The sequence below is a fragment of the Perca fluviatilis genome, chromosome 14, assembly GCF_010015445.1.
Source record: "Perca fluviatilis chromosome 14, GENO_Pfluv_1.0, whole genome shotgun sequence".
Lineage (NCBI taxonomy): Eukaryota > Metazoa > Chordata > Actinopteri > Perciformes > Percidae > Perca > Perca fluviatilis.
The window spans coordinates 27,659,730-27,681,854 of record NC_053125.1 but is presented as its reverse complement, the minus strand read 5'-3'; the positions used below and the strand labels follow the sequence as shown (position 1 = coordinate 27,681,854).

Sequence of the window (22,125 nt, the reverse complement as noted above, 5' to 3'; positions counted from 1 at the left end):
CTATTTCGTGGCCACAATATGGTATAATGTCGCACGAAGTAATATATTCGTGGCCACAAATTAGTATTTCGTGCGACGTTATATCTATTTCGTGACCACAATATGGTATATAATGCGCCACGAAATACTATTTCATGGCCACGCAATTAGTATGTTGTGGAAACAAATTAGTATTTCGTGCGCACATTATACCTATATTGTGGCCACAATTTATTTATTTTCCCACATGTCATGTCTGGGGCTCCGTACCCTCCTGTGGATCCTGTGGAAACATGCATCAGTGTTTCATCTCTGCAGAAGAGAAAACAATGTTTTCGCTACAAGAAATTTAACAAGAGGGACAACGCTTTTCTTATCAAGCCGACTGAACTGGTTCTTTGCTACCTTTGGAGAGAAACCATTTTTTTTCTGTGAATCACTGACGAGTGAGAGTCTGATCTGTTTTTGTTTACCGTGGAGCATCTATGGAACCAAAAAATGGGAAAACACACAGTAAGGAGGCTGAAGTTTCTGGGCAGAGGAATATAGCTCTGTGTTATTAATGCTTTATATAATTAATAATTAATTAATTATTGCTGCAACTTGTTACTGCATTGAATGTGATTAATTAGTAAGTGCTACTGTTGCATTAATATGATTGTGGCCACAGAGTCCAATTTATTGCTGTGAAAGTACTGGATCACGGTTCTTGTTGATATACTGTATGTTGTGTTTGATACTGTAAGCTTATTGAAACTGTAATTGCTACCCTGCTATCTCCGGCCCGCCAGAGAAGTTATTTACTTCCATTCACGGCACCGCGACGCAATGAGACTCTTACCTCATGGCCCTGTGTAGACAGAAGGATTGGTTATTATTGCCGCAAGAATATCAGAGGCCTGTATTACGAAGCAAGACCAACATGGCCTGGATTTCTTTCAGTAATCCGGCTTCCAATAACCCTAACAACTGCGGTCCCTGATAACCGGTGTCACGAAGGTGGTTATCAACAAGTTCAATCAACCCAGGTTTGTCCAATCTAGAGACGAGCGCGTTCACATAAAAGAGGCGGTGTTTGCGCACCCGACCAATCGCAAAACATCTACCAGAGCTGCATGTTATATATAAGAAGAGCAAATTATAATTCACCATAAATATGAAGAACACAGACTCGGTTTTCCGGGAAAACGCAAAACAGTCGCTGCTTCCTAAAACAGGAAGGAAAGCTGGCAAAAAGAAAAAATAGCCAACGCTGTAGATGCTTAAATCACAACTCCAATATCACTTCCCCATCAGTCAGGACCAAGATCTGACCATAATTACACTTGTGCTTTGCATTAACTGTCGTTGCTTTAGCATTTTATTTCAGTTGCAACCCTGGCAGTGGGAGCAATCATGAGAGCAAATAAAAATATAAAAACATAATTCAAACCGATGGTGCGCATTACGCGACATGGCTCAAGAAGCTGATATGGAATTCCCTTGCATTATATATAGGCTATATTTCATAAAAATACCCATGTTAACGGGGTTGTTGGTTTCTAAATGTTTTAACTTTTAGGAGCGCACCCCTCTCCCCCTCTCTCTCTCTCTCTCTCTCTCTCTCTCTGCACCGAGCTCCGCCTGATTTTCTATAAGAACGGTGACGCCGTTATCAATCGAGTATTGATTGGTCAGTAGGCGGTGCTTTTACACCGATTGATCTCTGATCTCCAACTTAACCTGCTCCCGACCAGGTTAGGTGTTCAGCATGAGTTACACCGACGAGTGAACCCGATAACAACTAATCCACCTTCGTAGTACAGAAAATCCTGGGTTGAGCCGTTAAGTTAGCGTTGCTAACGCCAAATCCTGCTTCGTAGTCCAGGCCTCAGCTGTTGGCCCACAAGAGGCTGGATAATAAACTTTCCCTCCTTAGACAACTTCTCAGACCCGCGCCATAACGTCAAGTTAGGTTAGAGAATGTAGGTTAGAGTTAGATTGGTTATTAGCACTTCCTCGAAAATCAAGATTCCAAGTGTCTTTCTTTCTCTAAAGTGTGCTTTTACAGATCAGCTGACAGCTACCCCATAGTCGCGTGGTATTGCAACCAAGTTTCACTACCCCCATCTTGGGGTTAAATAGCCTGTTTGTGTCATAGACAGTATTTAAAAATGGACCAACAGAGCACGTGTCTCTGGACGGAGACCAGTGAAGGATATTAGAAGCACTTTTCCGTGAGCTAGCATTACTGAGGCGAGGGGGTAGGCGCATTCAAGCTAAAATATCCAATATAAAAATGATGTAAAAGAGGGCCGACAACGCCACCTAGGTTTTGATACTGAGGCCTAGGACCTCTTTAAAACTACAGTAATTCAAATTAAGGTAAAAGATTAAAGACAGGTTCTTTGTGCCGGGGAGAGCAGTAAGACAGTGTATTTAAAAACAAATAGAGGAGTAATATTTTAACAAAAAGGATAAAACAATAATTACTTAAAAAAGGATTTAAAAAAATAAAAACAACTAACTAAAAAATCAAACTAAAACAGTCCAAACAGAACGGGAGACTTGACTTTAAAATGTCCACAGGGTTCTGCTGGCAACCAATTTCCTTTCCTTGCGCGGCTTTCCTCGGGCATAACGCGGGAGGGAGAGGTTTCACACTCTCCCACTTTTCGCCACTAGGGGTCAGTGTTTGTGTCTCCTCGCTGTAGCTTCAGGGCGCTCTAAGGTTGTTTTTCTGTGTGTCTTCGTCAGATCTCCTGTCTGCTTCACCACCTGTTCGAATGCTCTGTCGATCTTCAGCGTCTTCACTGATGTGCTCTCAGGCCTCCCTTCATGTTCACTATGGCCTCTTTCCTTTTTATACAAAGGCCAATCAACCCCCTCTCACTCCCAGGTGAAAGTCATTAGCCTGATTAGGCCTGCTAAAATGTTCACTGGCGGAAGTCAACATTAAAAACCACCACACATTTCAGAATAAAAGCATGCACTATAAAATATAAAACCACAGCAAATAAAACCACAGCAAATCCAATAATAGCATGCACAAATAAAAATAAACTTCCGACCCGTGACATAGGTATATGTAAGGAGATAACATGGGCAGAGGCTAATTGTTGCTAACTAAAATGCTAGTTAACGTTAGTAATTAAACCTAACCAGCTCATGCAAGTCGAAACTGCCTGCAAGCTTCTCCTGTACTATAACGGTAATTCCTCTACTATGTGACACAATCGTTAGCCTAATTTTACAAAAGCTTTTCTTCCACCCAAACCTTCTCACTATAAAGTCATGAGGCTCTGGAACAATGTGACACTACTTGCTCCAGTCATATTTCACTCAGCCACTAGAGCTCTTTGCCAGTTAAATGTAAACATAAGTCCTTATAGCCGTTTTTACAAGAACAAGAACAAGAAGAATGCCTTTATTTATCCTGCGAGGGGAAATTCACAATTTTCACTCTGTTATTACAGTTGCACACACATTGAACACAGGCCTGAATTACAAACATACTCAGGACCTATACATGCTAAACACACTAATAGAGAGATGTCAGAGTGAGGGACTGCTCCTTGGAGGAGCGCCCGAGCAGTTGGGAGTTTGGTGCCTTGCTCAAGAGTACTTTGGCAGTGTCCAGGAGGTGAAATGGAGGTTTTGTAGAAATGACTGATAGTGTTTGGTATTGTTTTTCTTGGGAAGATAGACCTTCTTCTCAAAATAAACCAGGAGAGGTCTCTCAAACTCTAAATAAGTACTTAATGTCTTGCTCAAACACTTAGAGATAGTCCTCACTATTATAGATTCCTGAGGGGATTGATATCAATGCATAATATGATCTTTGTATTTATGATATTACGATATGTTTATTACATAATAGTGGATGTATCCTCCATCCTGCAGGACTCTGCACGCCCGCAGGAGTATAAACTTGTCAAAGTAGTCCTACTCTGCCCTCTGCAGTCATTCAGATACTTTCACTTCTTCTTTACTTTTGGTTAACAAACTATATAATTGTGATTATATTTATTTTTTGCTTTTGCTGTCCATATGATCTATTCCTAGTTTACATGTTGTTGCTTGTTTACAGAAAATATTTTTTTCAGAAATCCAGAATGCCTCATGATCTGATGAAAATTGAGTACTTTAGTTAATTGTTTTTGTCTCTGCATTGTTGCACCCGTCATAAAACTAACACACACATCAGTAAAACTTTTCTTTGTCTATCATAATGCCTTATTTAAACAACCACTGGTAGAAACCTAAGTCAAAAGGTTGCAGGATTCATTAATTAGATACATTTTCGAATTGATTTAATGAGTGTTGATCCTGCCCAATGAGTTCTGCTGAGCCTCCTCAGCACATGATACACCATCTAAATTGGGCCAATCCGGATTTACTTCTGACTGTATTCCCATGGCTGTGGCGTGGCTCTGCTGGCCTGATTGTTGGTGTTCCAGTACTCGTTGCTGTTGTGTATTCCATAATATTGCCATATTGCACACAACTACTCCACACAGCATTTGAGGATAGGAGGAAAACGCGTGCTCTGGTTTATTGGCATTTCTTTAAACCAATCACAATCGTTTTGGGTGGTGCTAAGCACTAGACAAAAAGCCACGGTGGCACTGCAAAATAGGCTCGGAAGGAACTTATTTTGGTGGAACATATGGCGTTCAAAAGTTGTTTTACTCGTGCAACAGAAAACTCAGATTGGACAGAAAGTATAGCTAGCTGCAGAGATCTGACAAAAGATTAACCATAGTCCTCTTAAATCCACCAGAGTTTAAAAAGCCAACACAAAGGAAGCCCAAAGCAACGGATATCCGGCCTAAATGAATGAAATCCGTGGGTTTTCCGGGCGACGGAGCAATCCCGGAAGTTCGACGTCAAGGATATAGACTAATCATCAGGTAATAAACAGCTGGTTGGAGCCAAATATAAAAGAGTACGCATTTCTTTGATACAAGACGTACGAAGAGTACACAACTGCCACCCAGGTGTAATGTATGAATGATAAGTCAAGTGTTTTGTTCTATATGCTCTCATGAGGTGCATGTACTTTGCATGTTTGTTGCAATGAAGTTGTGAGAGACAGTAAAAAGCCTTTTTGTATAGTTCTTTAAAAATAAAAAGGAAACTTGTTTTGGGGAGAATACAATTACTGTGGGCTGAGTTTTCCTAGGAACCTTAACAAAAAGGCTCAGGATGTTGCAAATGTTGGTATAATATGAAATTATAATTCATTGAATTAATCAAATATGAACATATCTGTCGCTGTCAGTGGCTTGTTGATCTTTACATTATTAGTTCATTTCCTATCCTGCCCTGGGACATACATTCATACGGTTTGATGAAGTACTTATTGGACTTTAACTTATCACTGCACTTACAATACAACGTAGTTGTCCTCAATTTAGGTCATCCTGTAGGTCTCATCCACGTTTTTCCTGCATCCACCATGTGTTTGTCTGTGTGCATGCATCAGTCGCGGGGGAACTGAGCAGCAGCCCCGCCCGCTACATAGAGCCGACAGGAATTGAACAACCTGATTTCACAGAATTCTGTGAAATGAACCACGCCCCTATAACTCAAAATCTGTGACAGTTTCACAGAATGGCCGAAAATTCCGTTATTGGCCCAAAGAAAAATTCCGTGAAATGAACACAGCCCGTTAAAATTACTTGAGGGGCCCATGGAAGAATTCCATGTAATGGACCCCACCCTTAAGTTAAGGAAAAGATTGTGGGTGGGCTTATGTTTCAATGACACATGGGACAACAACGGGACGGTTGGGTTTAGGAAAACAATAACGGGACACGGGACAACAACGGGACGGTCACACAATCTCCGGTCTCCTGGGTGAAAGTCCTGTGATGTTTGACCCATCCACCCCCAAACCAACCTCCCTATCGGATTTTCGGGCTTTCATACTACTCGCTACTGTAGTCGCTCTTAATGCTACGTCATCTTCTCATTGACTTTGGCATTGTTTTCTATGCTGTGATAACAGTTTGTGATAATTGTCGGAATTCTATGAGACCAGGCTGGGATTGAAACAGCAGCAGCTTTCAGCGACTTTAAAGTGAAAAAACATTACAGCGTACATTGATGTTAAAATGTATACAGGTTGGCAGGGTGGTCTGAAATGTTTTGCACATGTAGCATGTCTTTCGCTGTACGTTTTGTTGGTAAATGTGAGATGTTCGTGTCACACATGTTCACCGTCTTCGTATCAGAAACAAAGAAATTTATTGGCCGAGGTCTGTGTGTTACGTCAACCCATTCTCACTCCCGCTGGTCATTGGCTGACACCGTCCAGCACGTGGGGCTGCTGTGATTGGTTGAAGCCGTGGGAAACTCTGGTTATTGGTCAAATTTGAGGAAAAGTTGCGGTGATTGGTCAAAAGTGCGAGTCGCACAAAATTCATGGTGATTGGTTGAATTTGGTGAATTGTTGCGATCACAACATCGCCAAAATCCTGGAGGGACTGCACAATGTATTAATACACCACTTGAGTAAATATTCTATATTACTATTTTCCACGACTGCTGCAGAAAAATATCAACCAGCACTAGTACATTGTAACACAAGGCCAATCTCACATTGACCACAGTGCTGCTACAGATGTGCTGTAATGACCATTGAATGTTGCAATTTGCAGACACAAATCTCCAGCATAACAAAATTGACCTGTCTTTTAAATCTTGTTCTGGCCCCTGCAGTAAGATAGCAGATCTAACACATCTATCTCATGACCACCCCTATTCTTGAATTGCTAGACAACAAATAAATCCTTATTGCTCCTGTTTTTTTATTGCAGTTGCAATATTATATACTAGTGATCAATTACCTAGCAACAGGCTCAAAGTTCAGATGTGCACAAAGACACTCATAGTGGAACTGAGCATTGGACAACCAACATGTTTTGTTTAAAGTTTAACTTACTAATTAATATATTTTTAGGTTTAGCCACACACTGTTTTCTAAATCTGAAAATTAGTTTTCTTGAACAAAACATTTTAATCAAAAACTAATTATTCTGATTAAACTGGCTTTCTTGGCTTTCTTGTTGATGTGGCTGTAATAGTGACTTTCTTATTGTTCCACTTTAACTAATTCTTTGCTTTTTATGATTTTTGAATGGTGGTAATGTTCATACAATCCACTTTGCTGCTGTTTCAGCCATGACTCTAAAAAAGAGCGACTTATGATGCAGGTGCACAAAACTGTGAGCAGTCAGCACCACAGTCTGTGTGTGTTTATTTAATCATGAAACATCAGTCGATGTCTTAAATACATATGTATAAGTTTGTGTGTGTGTGTTCTGTCTGAAAACACGCAACCACAGAGCGTGTTCAGGAAGTTTTTTTGCACAAGCTGCACTCCTGTACAGAGACAATGTGGCTGTTCTTCATATCTTAATATAAAAACGCTGTGTGGTGAAGCTGTACGACCCCTGATGAACAATTGTTGCAGATTAAATGTTGATTCTGAGACAAAAAAGGATTGAACCAGGTGATCTATTCTATTTCTATTCTATGTGTTTTCTTGAGCTGAGATGGAAATAACAGTTTATCTGTGGTTCAAAGCTCACTCTCTCACACCGTCATGTTGATACCACACACACGTGTCACACGTCAGGTATTATTAACCATCATAACCTCTTTATATGGTTTGACGGTCAGACAGCATCGAGACAGGATGGAGTTCACAGGTTTCCTCCTCATACTCCGTGAGAAACAACTTGCCTTTACTTTAATAATATACTGTACTTGTTACAGTCTAACTTAAAAGGTTGATAATAAACAATTTTTTTGTAATACAGAAGTTCTAGTGGAGAATTACAGTTTTTTCCAACTGCTTACACACGTTTTCAAAACTATGTCTCCTTTTTTCAAAACTCTACACACAATTCCTAAAACTGCACACACAAAATGCTAAATGCCTCACATCTCCTTCAAAATAAAAACACTGCATTCAAAATACCATAAACACATCTCAAAATGAAGCATTTGCATCAAATGGCAAACACTTTTTTCATAATAGTAAATTTTTGGATATATCATGTACACACTGTTGTTCTAAATCTAAAGCTCTTTGGTCTTTCATAGGCTTATAACTACATTTACAATGTTCTAGAGAGAAAGTAAATCTGCTGAAAGTGGTTGAAAAGTGCACTGTAAAAAACAATGTAATGTTACAGCAAAACAGAAAATATTTATTGGGCACAACGTTACGTTTGTAAGAGTAGCTCAGTGTTGTATACAGTAGCATCAAACAAGAAAATACAAGTACAAACATATGTAAACCAAAGGTATCATTTTTATGCACACACACATATTTTATGTGTGTGTGCGTGTGTGTGTGTGTGTGTGTGTGTGTGTGCGCGTGTGTTGTGAGTGTTTGTCCGTGCTTGTGTCGGGACAGGGGGGGGGGGGGGGGGGGACAGAATTGTATGCACTTTGTGCAAAACAAAGTCTGATTGATTTGTAATGCTGAAATAGTCATTAGATAGTTGCATGCAGTATGGACGCCACTGTAAAGCGACTCAAGATGGGCTTCTCTCCCTGATCTCATCAGAGATGGCTCTCCTTCTTACTCTTCTTCCCTCCTCCTCCTCCTCCTCCTCCTCGTTGTTATCCCCTGTCTCTCCCTCCTACTCCCCTTGCTCTCTGTCTATTGTTGGCATCTATTGTTCAAAACAGGTAATCTGACCTTTGACCTCTGTATAGGCCTATACTAAAGCAATGATTGGTTAGTGTTCAGTTATGACATAATGTGTTTGCAAATGTGAGAAGTGTGTGTGTGCCCTGGTAAATAAGTGTAGCATTTTGATTGGTTGTGTTTAGAAATGGATAGCAAGTCACTTCCTGTTAGATTTTTGTGTCTTAAGTAGAGAATTGGGTGTAATGTTTTGAAAAAAGTGTTTTATGCAATTGAAAACTGAGTGAAAGGCTGAGAAATAGCTTATGGTTTTGGAGATTTGCTGTGTAGTTTTGCACTTTGAGTGAGAGGTTTCAAAAATCGTGTGACATGAAAAGATTTTATCTGTAAGCAGTTGGAAAAAACTGTAATACTTGTCTTCAGAAAAAGAACATTTACATTCTAACATTTAAACTATATCAACCTGATGTCACAGAATTCCGTGAAATGAACAACTTAACTCAAAATCTGTGGCAGTTTCACGGAATCGCAAAAAATTCTGTGATGGGACCACAGAAGAATTCGAGACACGATCTCCGGTCTCCCAGGTGAAAGTCCTGTGTTTGACCGATCCACCACCCCAACCAACCTCCTTACGCGGATTTTCGGCCTTTCATAGTACTCGCTACCGTAGTCACTCCGATTGCTACATCATCTTCTCATTGACTTTACATTGGCATTGTTTTGGCCACCACGGAATTTTCACACATTCCGTGCCACCACCACGTAATGCGGTGTTAACAGTTCGTGATAATTTCACGGAATTCTGTGAGACCAGGCTGACTATATAGTTTGTTACTCTTTGTGGTGCTTACCTCGTGTACCTAAGAACTCCGTTTTACAGACAGAGTTTTTTGATTACTGGGAAAATAAATTCCTTATGTTTTTAACTATAAAATTTATTTACCCATTAAAGTAACCTGATTAAGGTTTAAATGGGATTTTGAGAGGATGATTAACGTGTTAAACAGTGAACTGGGATATAAGTTATTCTTAACGGATCATCTGCACCATTTAAGGGCCCTAAGAAAAACAATAACATGAAAGCTATCCCACAATTTATACCTTGAAGACTTCAGGGATGGCGTTTTTAACCCTTAAAAACTCCTAAAACCTTTTATATGTTACAATGGATAAATTCATCTCACATTTGGTTTGAATTAATTAATGGATTTTTCAAGTATTTCTAAATTAAGTGTAAAATAAAGGGGAAGTCATAGCCTTAAATTTTTCTTATTTTGATAATGTGTTCTCTTTAAGTGAAAGTGGTTAAAGGGGTTTAGTTAATGGACATATTAATTGATCTCTGATACTCATACTGAACAAATTGATATAGGGTTAACAATTGGAACTAAGTAATTTCTTTTTTTTGTCTTTCTCTGCAGCCTTTCTCAAAGTCTCTCCCAACAGATCTCAGTTCTTTGAGTAGGAGTCTTTCTCTCTGAGCTGTGAAGAGAACAGTAAATCCTCTGGATGGAGCGTAGAGGCCAAAACAGTCTGAGGAGTTTCAGAGTGCGGACATGACTAGGGCTTTCTGCAGGTGTCAACCTGCATCATCAATGAAGCCTACCAGTGGAACAGTGGGGAGTACTGGTGTGAGTCCACATCTGGAGAGAAGAGTCCAGCTGCCAACATCACCGTTACCGGTTAGTTCATCACTGGAGGCAGGAGGGATGTTTTTCCTTCACAACAAAAACCTGCTAATGAGACATTTACTGTAGCAGAACACTTAATGAAGCATGTAGCTTGTGGGGTTAAATACCAAACACAACATAATTACTTGTCATTTTTTATTATTTTTTTAACAATTTGATGAACAATCACATTTCATCTCCTGTGACTGCTTCACCATAAAACCATTACATACTTTGTTTTTGTAAATAATTTTTTAGCCGATATTGTTCTGGTTGTTGAACAAAAAAGAAAGACCAAGATGCACCTGGCTTAGTTTAACAGGAAAAGGTCACAACAATGCCCTCTGGTGTCCAAAGTTATAATCTGCAAATGGACCCTCTCAGCAAACTTATGGTGGCATATACTTTTCTCTTAAAGGCTGCAAAGGCTACATAGGGTACTAACCACTAATCCTAACATTCAGAGGAGTCTTTTTCTTCAATTCTTCAACCCTTTCTCTTGCATTTTGAAGACAGCAATGTGATCCCGGAGAGTCCTGTGTTTCCTGTGATGGAATGAGAATCTGTGACTCTGCGCTGCACTACTCAAAGCAACTCTTCCAACCTGTGGGCCAGCATCTTCCTGAAGGACAGATCTCCTGTCGGTGCAGCAATCACGGGGCAGATGACCATCCCTGCAGTGTCCAAGGCTGATGAAGGTCTCTACATGTGTGTGATCATTTTAGTCGGGGCATCACCAGAGAGATGGCTCACTGTCAGAGGTTAGATGAAGTAGGAAATACAATGATTTATGCATTAATGTCAGCATAATTTAAACTTTCTCATCACATGATTTTAAGGGAAGACACTACAGGTGAATAGGGGAAATATTTAACGGATATCAGCATAAAACTACCACAGTCGATTATTTACAATAAGACAATTATTGTTTGTATTACAACTTTACTGAAATGTTATATTTAAATATGCAAATGGTGCAATATCTTCTAAATATGTACTAAAATGTACTAATTTCCAGAACAGAAATGTAAACCTTGGATAAATCCAGGTTGTTTCATTTTGTTGACTTAAACCTAAAGTACTTCACAGTTCAAGTACAACTGTTGTGTAACAGACGTAACATTGCAACAGTGCACTTTGCTCTTTGTAAGCGACTTTCTATCTAGACAGAAACAACTCATGGTTTTCATACACAGAATGTACAGAAAGAAGCAGGTCTACTGTCTGATTGTTCAACTGGAAACGTGACAGAAGTTGAAACCTGGGTATTTATTTAAACATTTAATGTACAGTATATACAGGGTAGTCTATATCCTCGATGTTCAACTTCCGTGATTTCTCCATTGGCAAAGGAAATTTCACTGGATTTCACTCATTTTGGCCAGCTATCTGTTGCCTTAGGCTTTCTTTGTGTTGATATTTTAAACTCCAGTGGATTTATGGGGACTATGGTTAAACTTTTCACAGATCTCTGCAGGGTAAATCCAGACAGCTAGCTAGACTATTTTTCCAACTTTAGAACGTACACGTTCCACCAAAACAAATTCCTTCCCGAGGCTATTTTGCAGCAACACCGGGGCTTTCCCCGGTGCTTAGCACTGCCCAAGACGATTGCCATTGGTTTAAAGAAATGCATATAAAGCAGAACACGTTTTTCTCCCATCTCAGAATGTTGTGTGGACTAACCAGACCCTCAACAGCACCGCAGTGGAGGAAGGTCTGGCAAAGCGAGACTATATACAGGGAACAAGCTGCTTTGAAATGCACTGATGGCCCACATTCCTTCTCATGTTTGATTTTTATATCAGATATATTATGAATATTGTAAAGGAGGGGTTACACATGTTTCATGAAGTGATGTTTGAAACTGATCCTGAGAATTAACACCAGTAGGTACCGGTGCTCTTGCAGCTCCCCTCATGTCTGTCTCCAGACAGATATGTTACCTGGTGGTGGGAGCTCCTATCTGCTGTCCACCATCTTACTGGGACTCAGAGACAGAGACAGAGTGAGAGGTGAGTCACTATGCCGGGATGGAGGTCAAAGGTTGTATAGGTGCGACAGGATTTATTCAGTTTGGAAAATCCCACGGGCTCTAAAGCTACAGCTCAAATTGTCTGGCTGACTAAACATGGAAGGACCCATCTGCTAGCGATAGGGGCCATGACTGAGAAAGCTACATGGAGCTACATGGATAAATATGCACCAAACAAGCCACTTTGAAATTTTGCTGTTCTCATGAATACAAAAGTTGGGTGACCCTCCCCCCTAGGCTAAAAAGAATTGGATGACCCTCCCATCAACAAAGAATAAAAAGACATGACCCTCCCCTATTTTCCTCCGGTGGTCCATTCCATAAATACCGAACGGTCCCTAAGTAATCCCATTCCTCACAGTAGAATATGTATATTGCTTTTTTGTTCAAATTCTCTGACCCTGCCTTGTATGTCTTTGGTAGGTAAAAAACATTGCAGCCATTTCTTTTTATTCCCATGTTTTAACAACCCTGTCTGGGTGCAGAAGCTAACACTTTGCTTCCTCATCTCCAGTTGATTTCTCCCCCTCAATGTAATCGTGGTACTTTAGAAAGAACTCAGAGGATCTGAAACTAAAACCTTACTTTCACTGCTGAGCTTTAAAGAACTGAAACCTTTTCTGCTGTCAAACGGGATGTGATATTCTGTGAATAACGGGATGCCCTGTGCGACCTTTCATCAGAGAGAGAGTGCGCACGGGTGTCACAGCCCGCCTTGCTAAGTTTTACAGTGGCAAGGAGAACCGGGTCGGCCCCTTTAAAAAGAGTCAAAACCGAGGCCTGCCCGGTCGGCGACGGCACGTTCAATAATCTGCCGCCACAGAGATCACGGTTTTTATTTATTTTTTCACGGACTCAGCGCTGGCGGGCCCGTTGCCCTTATTTACAGTTTTTTCCAACTGCTTACACACAAAATCTTTTCATGTCACACGATTTTTGAAACCTCTCACTCAAAGTGCAAAACTACACAGCAAATCTCCAAAACCATAAGCTATTTCTCAGCCTTTCACTCAGCTTTCAATTGCATAAAACACTTTTTTCAAAACATTACACACAATTCTCTACCTAAGACACAAAAATCTAAAAGGAAGTGACTTGCTATCCATTTCTAAACACAACCAATCAAAATGCTACACTTATTTACCAGGGCACACACACACTTCTCACATTTGCAAACACATTATGTCATAACTGAACACTAACCAATCATTGCTTTAGTATAGGCCTATACATAGGTCAAAGGTCAGATTACCTGTTTTGAACAATGGATGCCAACAATAGACAGAGAGCAAAGGGGGAGTAGGAGGGAGAGACAGGGGATAACACGAGGAGGAGGGAGGAGGAGGAGGAGGAGGAGGGAGGAGAGGAGGAGGAGGAGGAGGAGGGAAGAAGAGTAAGAAGGAGAGCCATCTCTGATGAGATCAGGAGAGGAAGCCCATCTTGAGTAGCTTTATAGTGGCGTCCATACTGCATGCAACTATCTAATGACTATTTCAGCATTACAAATCAATCAGACTTTGTTTTGCACAAAGTGCATACAAAATATGTGTGTGTGCATAAAAATGATACCTTTGGTTTACATATGTTTGTACTTGTATTTTCTTGTTTCATGCTACTGTATACAACACTGAGCTACTCTTACAGACGTAACGTTGTGCCCAATAAATATTTTCTGTTTTGCTGTAACATTACATAGTTTTTACAGTGCACTTTTCAACCACTTTCCGCAGATTTACTTTCTCTCTAGAACATTGTAAATGTAGCTATAAGCCTATGAAAGACCAAAGAGTTTTAGATTTAGAACAACAGTGTGTACATGGTATATCCAAAAATTTACTATTATGAAGAAAGTGTTTGCCATTTGATGCAAATGCTTCATTTTGAGATGTGTTTATGGTATTTTGAATGCAGTGTTTTTATTTTGAAGGAGATGTGAGGCATTTTGCATTTTGTGTGTGCAGTTTTAGGAATTGTGTGTAGAGTTTTGAAAAAAGGAGACATAGTTTTCAAAACGTGTGTAAGCAGTTGGAAAAAACTGTAAGCATCCAGTTCTGACTGATCCCAACAAACTCGTCCGGTCAATTGCCTGTAGAACCCTGGCTTCCTATCCTAAGAAGTAAGCCGAGAAGGGGGGGGGGCGAAGGTGAGTCAAGCCTCTTCTAATTTGGCATCTACTAGCCTGTTTGATGCTGAGATTTCGAGCCTCCAACATCACCTGCCTCACTACGTAGAGAAATCCTATCTTATGCACATCTCTACATCTACACACACATATCTATCAACGTACACAGGGTATCTGAGGCTCATCACTTGAAAATACTTGAAAAAAGGGTGGGGGTTTGGAACTCCCCTCCGCGCGCGGGGCACCGGGTTAAGGACTCCTCGGCCTTTGGCTGTTGAACTCTGGTTTCTTGATTTTCCACCTTCTTTCTTGGGTTCTTACGTATTTTTTATTCAACAATCAGTAGATAATATATTGGTACAGCCAAACAATGAGAAAAAAATATATAGCAGTTGAGAGGGAGGGGGGCGTTCTTAAGTCGTTTACATACCCTTATGCCTGGGCTCATTCAACTAAAAATGATTAATCCGAAAATTTGGTAGCATGACTTTTTAAAGTTTCAGTCACTCAGAATGTTGCCTAGCGTTTCTAAGTTGCTACAATAAATTTAGGAGTTGGCTTCACATTGACCTTGCGTAATCCTCAATCTCTGCTGATCTCTCCCAACGCCCTTGTCAACTACAGTTCAATTGTCGGAATGTAGAGACAGGTTGTGGTTTCAAGTTCAGTAGGCACCAAGTTTTAGTTTACAGACAACATTTTACCAAATCGTTGCAAAGTGTAAATTGCACTTTCATTATTGAAAATTAAATTGTCATTACGTTATTCAGTGCTCATCATCTGAGGGAGACAGTGTAGGCCTGATGTTATTTTCCAAGAAAAGAGCAAAAGTAGCAAAGCCTCTGACGAACTGACTTGCCATCCCCTTATCACACACATCATACAGCGTCCTGAGAGGGGGACAAGGGAGCCATCTTACAAACGTCTTGACCAAAGTGTATTAAAAAAAGATATGAGCAAGGTAGAGGCGAAAACCGTCATAACCACCTGCATGAGGCCACATATCCTGTCTTCCTCGTATGCATGCTCGAACTGAAGCAGCTACAGTTTTCTGTCAGCTAAATGCTTAACCACAATTTTCCGTCCCCTGTTAGCTTGCTACGTTCAACTGTCTCATGACAGTTGTTCCAATGCAATGTTTAAAACCATGATACGTTTTTTGGTGCACAATGCTTTTATCCATACAGTAAGAACATAAAAGATACAGAGATAAAACAGAAAAATAACTTATCCTAGTAACCGAAAATTAACTTTACTTAAATGCAAAATGCTGAATGCAAAAGGCTTACAAAATTCAAAAACACTTTAAGAGTGTAATACTAAAGTCATCGGCTATATATTCGAAAGTGGTGCAATCACCAAACATAGCATACTTAAACACAAAGCACGTGTGAAATAGTAAGAAAGAAGGGGTGATTACTTTAAGGTTTCAGACAATGTACAGTGGGTGGAATATGACTGTAAACTAGGTCACTTAGCATACACCACATCGTCGGCTTTCTCATGTTTTTTCTTCTTTTGTTTTCAGTAAGCTCTACTTTCATTCAATAACCTTTGTCATTATGCTCTACTCTTATTCAGTAGACTTTGTGGGGGGCATTGTCTTTCACTCTAGAGCTTCTTTTCTGTAAATGCTCTGGTCCCACTCTGCTCATTACAACTCAACTGAATTTTCACAATATGTTCATCTCCTTTAACATCTGCAATAACATTATAGTCTTCATTTAAAGTAAAGTTACATTTTAGAGATACAATTGCATTAAAGAAATGTATCTCATGAAGAGGAACAATAGTGTAGGCTGTTCCACCACTTCAACATAAACTTTGTTTCTGTGAATTCACTGCTGGTTTTATAGACCTTGAAGAGATTTTAAACATTTTTGAAAATTACATCACTGGTCACTTTATGATTAAAGATACAATATTGATAACGGAAAGACACCGAATGTTCTTTGTAATTGATTTCAAAAGTGTGACTTTACAGTAGGACTTCCTAACTGAAATACAGAAGTAGAGCTTTGAACAGACCACCTCCTCAGTCCTTCAGTTGGGTATATGTGGCCTGTAAAACACACAGGTTAAAGAAAAAGTCACATAAAATAGAGTGTAAGTCATTTGAGCTTTCATATGGCCTCATCTATGTTATGGTTTGTCAAAAAGAAAAAAAGAGTCTCCACGCTAGAGCCTCTGTTAGACTGTACGCAGCATGCTCACAGTGACAATGCTAACATGTTGCTGAATATGTATAATATGATTATCATGTTTACCATCGTAGTTGTTAGCATGCTCATGTCTGGTAATTAGCAGTGAAGACAAAGTGCAAGGCTGATGGGAAATAGTTTTGCAGATCACAGACACAATCTGAATCATTAATCATCATGCTATCAATAAAAAATGGATCTCTAAACCAAATGTTGTGGCAATCCATCAAATAATTGTTGAGATATTTAAATGAAAAACAACAAAATTAAAATTTCATGGTGGCACTTGAGGAAAGTCAAGGGATCAGCAAAGTTAGTAGGTTAGTTGTTAAGATATTTTATATTATATTTGTTAAGATACCAAAGAGTTCTCTCAGTAAAACTCCACAATATGGAGAGCAAGATAACATTTTAAGTTCCCTGTAAGTAAAACAGCAGCATGAATGAAAACATGAGGTCACCAGGTCAACATCTTTGTTAAACCAATTGATTTTGGGAAGTTTTCACTGAACTCTCCATATCCTCAGCTTGGCTGTGCTATGATAACCTTGTGGTTTGAACACAGTTGAGTGCATGTACTTACATTTTCAGAGGAAAGAGATTCTGTGTCATTGTCAGCCTTACCTGTTGTAAGTAGACTGAAGAATAGATGACACTGTCGTCTGTTAGACGTTGCTTGGAACTTGCTACGGACCGGTCCGGCTCTGTTAGGAAAACAAATACGACGTGATACAGAATTTATTGTAAGATTGTTTGTAGAGCTTTAAAATGTCATTAAATTTGGGACTTTCATTATGCTCCAACATTTTATAAAGCATTGTTGTGGTTTGATGTGGATTGTTTCAGGTTATGAAGTATTCTGTCCCTTAAAGGTCAAAAAAAAACTGCATGCTGCAGACGTTACATACAGCTGTTAGTCATTCAATGGATTTTCTTTAAAACTTTCCATCTTATAGTGTAAAACCTCAGAGCCTCTTGTACCGCAGACAACTATATTAAAGCTTCCGATGGGCGCTTTGTTTCAGTGTGTGGTTTTGCGTGTGGTTTATAACTGAGAGAATCAAATTATCAGCTGAAACCATTTAGTACCTATTAGAAAGAAAATGCAGTGTGCAGTGTGCAGACAGATATCTAAAAATATGTAGGTCTAGTATTGCAGTTTTAAATGTATCACCTCTTAACACTAGTGACATTTATGTTGCAAAGAGAATGTTAGTGGCTGGTAAAAGTTCTAAACTTACAAATATTTTTAATTACTAAATTAGTTCTTCCCTAAACAAGGTGTTGAATATTCTGTGTAATTGTAGCGTTGTCTATTACTAAAGACAACATGTAGCATCACAGACTTGCTTAAGTCTTACTCTGAAATGAAGTAAATCAGTAAACAGTAAAGCAGAAGTGACATAATATAAACTACCTTTCTTCTTCCTTTGTTTTTTAACAACAGCATATGTCACAAGGTCCGGATCACCGGCATTGTCACCATCAGACACTGAAAGAAACAGACACTTTCTCACAGCTGTTTCCATTGTTGAGCTGTATAATCATAATTAAAGGGGGTTGAATGTATTCTGCAACTATAGCATTATATCACTTAAAATATTACATAATTAAAACAACAGATTTTGCACAAACTTGGAAGTAGAAGCAGTATAATGTACCTTTCTCTTTTTTGTTTTTTGACAACAGCGTATGTTGCATTATGTGGATCAAGCGACACTGTCCTCTCCTGAATCTCAATAAGGAAAACGGACATTTATGCTGTATTTTATCTGAAAAACGTAATAATGGGCATAGATCTTTCATCGATATGCAGCATATAGCGTAGCATATAGGCTATATAGCAAAGACAGGGCGGGCGGGGCATAGCAAACCCACTTTAAAAAATCTGGCCTAACCTTATAAGACTGAACTTAAATTCCAGGGGCTCTCTAAAAGAAAAGTGCCAGTAAAGCAGTACAGCACAAAATGGATTAACATATCAGTTAAAACCTGCACAGGTATTAATGAACATAAATACACCATATGACATATTACATTGCAAACAAGTGTCTGAAAGAGTTGTAGCTAAAAAGAGAAATGGAAAGAAGACTTTATAACCAGGCCATTGAAGCTGTGAGACTTTAAAGTGAGTTTGTTAACATGCAGTCAATGTGTTAATATGTTAACATTTTGCATATGATGTTTGCCATGTTACGACTTGGCTTTTTCTCACCTGTAGGATCTGCAGGTGAGTGCGATCCTGGTGTTGGTTTTCCAGACGACAAACAGCCCAATACTGGAGAACAGAATAGACAAAATGCCATTGATAGAAAAACTAGAGAAGAACAGGAACGTGTACAGAATGAAGAGCAGAGGAGGTAAAAAAGCAGAGAAGAGAGATGTGAATCAATGAAGTAATTTACTGAAGTAAATATGTACAGGTAATTTCTGTGAGACAGTGTTTCTCTACCCCTGTGTTTCCTACAGAGAAGAAGTCCCATCACCAACAGCATCAGAGCCACCAACACAACAATCCAGAGCAGGGAGGGCAGATTGAAAGGACTGGAAGGACGGGTCTCTTCGTCGGCTGCTGGAATGGAGTTATTAAACATGCCTTCATCACCTTTACTTTCGTTTGAAACAGTCAGCCAACTCTGTGGTGATTCTCCAGCTCCAGAGATGCTGCACTTGTAGTGTCCTTCATCAGACTTGGAAACATTTTGGATGGTCATGTTGTTTGAATACCAGGTCCCGAGTTTGGATCCATCTTTGTAGAAATCAGCTATGTGATTTGACTGAGAATCCTTCTTTCTACAATAAAGACTCACGTTGTCTCCCTCCACAACAGGACTGGCAGGAACTTCCAGGATCACAGAACCAGCTGGTCAGTGTGAGAAAAACAGATTTTATGTTGAACATGTATGTTTAGTGGAAAACAACCAGTCTCTGAAAAGGGAAAAAAGGGACAATTCCTGTATTTGACATGAATTATATTGTTGAAAGGAACAGTAACCCTTAATTTTTAAAGGACTTTTCAAGCAGGAAATGGTTAAAAGGGAAATGAATAAATCAAACTAAGGGAAATGAAATTGCTTATCTATTCTGTTTAATTTTAAATATGGTATGTGTGCAATGTGGGATGGATGCATTCTTGTTTATTGCTTAACTTGAATTTATCTTTCTACATTGTAGTTTTACCCTGTGACCTTTGTTGTTTTTTAGTTCATATGACTGTATTTCAGTCATCCTCCTACTCAATATATACTGTATTTCACTTAGAAGTGAATTTTGTTCTGAAGTCAATATACAATTCTTCAAATTAAAAAATAAAACTTTAATTTGAATTTCAAGTGTACGGCTTTCTTCACCTCCTTCTCCTAACGCCAGCCTTTTAGAGAAAGTTAATGAAGTGCTAGAGAATATTTTATCACCATGAGTCTCTTAAGCCGTGCAGACACTGCACAGATGAAGCCCTACTTTAGCCCCAAATTTGTCTTCCCCAACAAACCGGACTAATTTCTACCTGAACAGTTGTCTGATGTGCAGTGTGAGGTCACAACGCGGGATTCCTTTATCTGATCCTTAAACTGGCTCTCGGACTATCAGTTGGATTTCTGGGAGCTCAGAAATTTGGGTACAGTTGTCTACATGGCTGCCTTCTACTTCAAGTGTAACAGACATCACACTTTGAAACTTTATCATAAAAAGTAGACACTTGTAATTTTTTAGGTGGCAAAAAAAGTTAGCAGCCAAGATTGCACATGGGTAATTCTTCATACTATTGTCCTAAATATGTCTCTTGACTTGCATTAAAATGTACTATTGTTGAAATGTAGAACTTTTTTCAAAATGCTAAAATGAATTTACTATGTCAAATAAACCAAAACTCTTATTTGCAAACATACGATTGATGGTGATGATGACAGCATTGCGTTTGTTCCCCTCTGCATCTTCACACCAGTACTCTCCACTGTGACGTTTAAAGGTGGGATAAATTGTGCAGGATGGTGCTGATGACTGCCAGGTGTAAGAATCTGTTGGACTTCTTTCATTGAGCCTCCTCATCACTCGCCATTCAGTCAAACCACCTAACTCTTGACAGATCACACTGACATTCTCATATTCAAAAAACTGCAGTCTGTCTGGAAGAACACGAGGAAAAGCAACATCTGAAACGGACACACAGAAAGTGAGCAATCAAATCAAACATTCAAGTTATCTCAGGACACTTTTCATATAGACATGGTCTAGACTACCATTTACAAAAAATACTAAAATCATTACATTAGTATTAACAGCATATAATTAAAACATCTACATTTTAAGGTACTCTTAGCGGTTTGTGGAGCAGCAGGTTAATTTGGTCTGCTTGTGTTCAGAGTACTGTGGTTACAATGTCATTATTACATATTTCAGCTTTCTTGGTCTCTTTGTTGCTAAGGTATAAACAAAAGACATTTCAGCAGTTAAAAATAAGATAATTATTCAGAATATCACACAGCTAAGCACAAACTGAGTGTTCAAGCTGAGTATGCAGCTAATCAGTTAAATCCAACTTACTAGTTTTCTGAGCAAAGTAACTGTGGTCAACTCTTACAAGCAGCAGGACCAACATGTCCATCCCTGGAGAGACACATGAAGAGAGCAGTTTGTCAAATAAAAACACAGATATTTGTCCACTGGCGCAAAAGGAAAGCTAAGAAAAATAGTGATACAAAGTGTCAGTACTCACACAGTCTTATGCAGAGAGCTGTGACCTCCATGCTGTCTTCCTGCTGACTGACTGAGCAACAGACTGAAATACAACACATGATGTACATCAGAACCTCCCCTTCCTGTCTGCATTATTTCTGGTTTAATAATGTCTATCTAGAAATATCTATGTGAGGCAGAACTGCTATAGTGCAGATAATATCACTGGTGTAATCCTAAAAAAAGACAAGTGTGCGTATTAGAGGTCAAAGACAGGTGGCTAACCTTGAAGGACAAATCCCGCAGGTTCACAAAATGAACCTAGGGGTTATTTACACATGGGTACCGAGTCACCGTTCTCTGGGATATGTTTTCATGCTAATCGTTGTGACCAGTTTATCATAAAACGCTATAACTATATAACGCCTTATGGTGTCGGGCCACGAGGTAAAAGTAAAAGAAATCGCTATTTCTATACCACTAACAAGGCTCAAAATAGCACCACACTTCAACCGTAGCATAATGAGGTCCTTACATCTAAACTGAAGCATTACGGACATTGTAAGTGTACAGACAGTTTATTAAAAAGATAGTTCAGAAAGACAGTACCTTTCACGTATACAGGCGGCGGACACTGCTGTCCTCAGAGACAGAGTCAACACTAATATATTAACCCTCTTGTTCTGTGTTATTTAAGTCCTGAAATCTGGTACAGATATACTTTGGTTAAGTATCTAACAGTACAACTTTGAACATTTTAGATTGCGTAAAAAAAAGCAAAATCGCTAGCATTG

General features: G+C 39.3%; 2 protein-coding genes across 4 annotated transcripts in view; both read right to left on the bottom strand.

The window, feature by feature from the left end:
* Positions 1-14,764: 14,764 nt before the first annotated feature.
* LOC120572197 (high affinity immunoglobulin gamma Fc receptor IB-like) overlaps positions 14,765-22,125 on the bottom strand; it is an 83,113-nt gene continuing 75,752 nt past the window's right edge. For all 3 annotated transcript variants that reach the window (XM_039821392.1, XM_039821395.1, XM_039821396.1), the window contains exon 9: positions 14,765-16,518. The gene's annotated coding sequence lies outside the window, so the exon portion shown is untranslated. The remainder of the gene's footprint in view (positions 16,519-22,125) is intronic.
* Positions 18,333-21,431, bottom strand: LOC120572201 (high affinity immunoglobulin gamma Fc receptor IB-like). Its single transcript, XM_039821400.1, has 6 exons — positions 21,372-21,431; positions 21,200-21,262; positions 20,545-20,808; positions 19,110-19,520; positions 18,873-18,974; positions 18,333-18,386 (listed from the first exon to the last, which is right to left on the bottom strand). Exons 1-6 carry the CDS (start codon positions 21,400-21,402, stop codon positions 18,367-18,369), a joined length of 891 nt encoding a protein of 296 aa, XP_039677334.1. The 5' UTR covers positions 21,403-21,431; the 3' UTR covers positions 18,333-18,366.

Excerpts from the sequence above, each read along its gene's own strand:
- LOC120572201 (XM_039821400.1), bottom strand. The coding sequence starts at position 21,402 with ATGGAGGTCACAGCTCTCTGCATAAGACTGT. Across the intron at positions 19,521-20,544 it reads TGTCATCATCACCATCAATC|CTGGTTCTGTGATCCTGGAA; the intron begins GTATGTTTGCAA and ends CACACTGACCAG. Across the intron at positions 18,975-19,109 it reads TCTCTGTAGGAAACACAGGG|TTTTTCTATCAATGGCATTT; the intron begins GTAGAGAAACAC and ends GTTCTTCTCTAG.